General features: G+C 51.0%; 1 protein-coding gene across 1 annotated transcript; it reads left to right on the top strand.

Annotated features, from left to right (window-relative positions):
* Positions 1-497: 497 nt before the first annotated feature.
* On the top strand, positions 498-818 carry DQ04_14841000 (hypothetical protein; the record flags this gene model as incomplete). The annotated part of the gene is made up of 1 exon (XM_009317212.1): positions 498-818. The coding sequence occupies one exon, from the start codon at positions 498-500 to the stop codon at positions 816-818; it is 321 nt and encodes a 106-aa protein (XP_009315487.1).
* Between the last annotated feature and the right edge of the window lie 2,319 nt (positions 819-3,137).

Below are 3,137 nucleotides of genomic sequence, written 5' to 3'. Positions count from 1 at the left end.
TGGTCTCGCCCCACTATTTGTTACCTAGCAACTGCTGCAATGTACTACTGGTTTACTTGTTTCGTAGGTGCCTTGAGTCTGGGCAAACCAGACCACTTTCAGAGAGGGGGACAAGAAGAACGGAAAAAACAATGAGTTAGCGCATTGCAGTTTCAAAGACAAAATACGAAAAGGAAGTCAAGAGCCACAGGGCACAGGCCAGAATGACCGACGTCGCGTGCCACATCGCTGTCATGTGTGGACAGCGCCGAGTCAGGAAGAGGAGAGAACCAAGGTCGGAGGTAAAACGAAAAACTCTCGAGCGAAAAGACAACCCTACTTCCGTTTTTTCACAGCGCCTTCTTTGTCTCATTACTATCCCGGTATCCAGGAAATCTGCATATATGTTGTTTTTCTCCTTTGTGAACCATTGAAGTCACTCTGTCGTTGTCTGAGTCGTTTGGGAGGGTGTGTACTCTGCTCCTCACCCCCTCCTCCCTTAGAACAAGAAAACACTTATGATCATTGCACATTGGAAAGCAGTATTTAACTCCTCCCCTCTACTTTCTGTCTATAATCTGATGCCTCTCTACTCCCCCAGGTTCTCACAGCGGCACCTCCCTGTTGCAATTAGTATTTCTGTGCACTGTTGGAAGGGTATCTACTCCCCACTCCTTACACTTGAGAAAAAGCAGCTGTGTTGGCCCCCCTCGGCTAACCTCAGATTTGCGCCACCAATGACCCCACATTTGGAAGATACAAAAGAACTGAGAGTGAGTCTCCGCAAAATTCGCTGCCGTGGAGTAAAAGAAAGAGGCGATAACACTAAACTTGATTAACGAAAATAAAAAAAAAAAAGAAAACTCGCTGTCGCCGTCAACGTCACACACCAGTCAGCAAACAATCCACTTGGCGCAATACACCCCTCTTCAGCTCCAAGCAGACACAATGCCTAAAATGATAACAAAGTAGGGGGAAAAAAGCAGCTGTCACCTCAAACACACACACACACACACACACGAGAAGCAGCACCTGTGTCAAGTGCACTTCGGTACGACAACGAATAGAAGATGATAGCACCTGTGAGAGTGCAATACAAATGAAATCGCAAAAGAGAGGCGGAAAGAAACTGTCAAGAAAAAAAAAAAAGGAAAAGAAGCCACAGGCAATATCAGCTGTACTACTAAGAGATAAGACGCCTCTCGACAATGCAACTCAAACAAAAAAACATCCTACACAACTGTTTCAAAATCCCCATGCAAACAAAAAACCTTTCACACACACACACACACACACAAACCGCCCCACCATTACTGGGGCAGTTACACTGGTTCCCAGTCATGCCACATTGTCGCGGAGTGTTGCTCGCTCATCGCATTCCAACGCGTCTAGTAGAGCTATTGCGACAGCGTCCGTCACGCCAAGCCTTATCATCTCATTCTGCAGCATCAAGTACCGCTCACAATGATCCTCGTCAAACCATCCATGGTCTTCCGCCTCACAGAATAGGCAAGCGTGGTGGAAACGGCATTTAAAGAGGGGGCCCTTTGATGCATAGTCGCAGCCCCAGCCGTGCCCAGTCACGCGCCCACGCCCATTGTGCTTTAGACACATTTCTTTGTCGAGCTTCTTCACAGCGTACCGGTAGTACGTTCCAAACACAATGTCAGGTGGGGGAATACCCTTGCTGCTCCACGATTCGAAAAGCTTGCACACACCCTGTGGGTCCTTCCGCGAGAAACTGATTATGCGCAGATGACGTAGCAATTCTTTCGCCCGCATACGCTTTAACAAGACAACCACATCATGCTTCGTTCGCGGCGGCCACACATCTGCAACCAACAATGCACTATGAGACGACTTGGTTATCATGTCCTTTACACGGCAAGCCTGTGGTGTATTGCGATGCACATTGCTAAGCGTCGTCCGATCTACTACAGGCACAGAAGGCGCATTCAGTGACGGGTGGCAAGGGCGCCCGAGACGGCGACCGTCACTCCGCGCAGTCCGAGGGGAGTCTCCCGTGCTGCTGTTGTGACCAGGTGCAATGGGATTAGGGTAACACTTGCTTTCCTTCTCAGAGAGTCTTCCTCGAGGGGATGCGAGGGGTGAGAATCCAACAGCGAATGGCGGTGCACGGCAGAGGGACTGTCTGAAGCTGCACGGTACGCCCGCGTAGGAGCCACTTTTAACGTCACCGTCATCTATCCCCGTGGCATTGGACAGCGCCACAGTAACAGAGTCTAAAGTCATCCCAAAAGCAGTCAACAGATCCACAGGCAGTGTCAGGGCCTCAGGTTGTTTTGACATCACCGGCAGGGGGGGATTTGGGGTCCGCGAAACAGTACCATCGCTGTCATCGGTTAACTGCGCCATCAGAAGCTCGACAGTATTTCTACGTGAACATGGCGAAGCAGAGCGACTCAGGGGAGCGGTACGCATCGATTCATTGCCTGCCTCCCCCGTCAGCGAGAGAAAAAGTGACCGCACAGTTGCACTCCTCCAATCCGGACGAGAATCGGCCATGGTACTTGGTGCGATGGACGGAGTCACCCCTGCATTGTCCACCATCCCAAACGCAGGTGGCACAGACTGGGGTTGTAAAAACGAGCTGTCCGCATTTTTCATGAAAGGCAGAAACATTTTCCACTCGTCGCTGGATGAGCCTGCCTCCATCCATGCTGGATCACTGCTGAACAGAGCAGAAAGGGCAAACGAGTTCCCATCTGTCAGCAAAAAAGTAGAAGGGCACGAAGTGCTACTCCATGGTTGAGCCCCCGCATCCATGTCTGTTGAATCTTCATCAGGCAGGCACCAATGCAGGTCATCTAGTCGACTTCTACAACGGGAAGACAGTCGCAACGGCTGAGGCTCAAGCTGGCTCTCGTGGAGCGCGGGTGTAGTGCTTTCATCCGTCACATAAGGGGATACCGATGCCAAACGACGATTACCAACCGCAGCAAGGCTAGCACGGTCGCTGCGTAGACCAGGGGGCTCGAGGTCTTCCATGCACTCCGGGGAACCTCTTTCAAAACGTCGCGGGTCAAGATGAAATGAACGCTGACACTGGAGATCTGTTGTGTGATATGTGCACTCGCTGGGGCGCGAATTGAGTCGTTGAGAAAGGGAGACACGAGACGATTCGTGACGAACAGAGC

The sequence above is a fragment of the Trypanosoma grayi genome (genome assembly GCF_000691245.1).
Source record: "Trypanosoma grayi strain ANR4 Tgr_1484_V1, whole genome shotgun sequence".
Lineage (NCBI taxonomy): Eukaryota > Euglenozoa > Kinetoplastea > Trypanosomatida > Trypanosomatidae > Trypanosoma > Trypanosoma grayi.
This window is presented reverse-complemented; position numbering and strand designations above follow the sequence as displayed.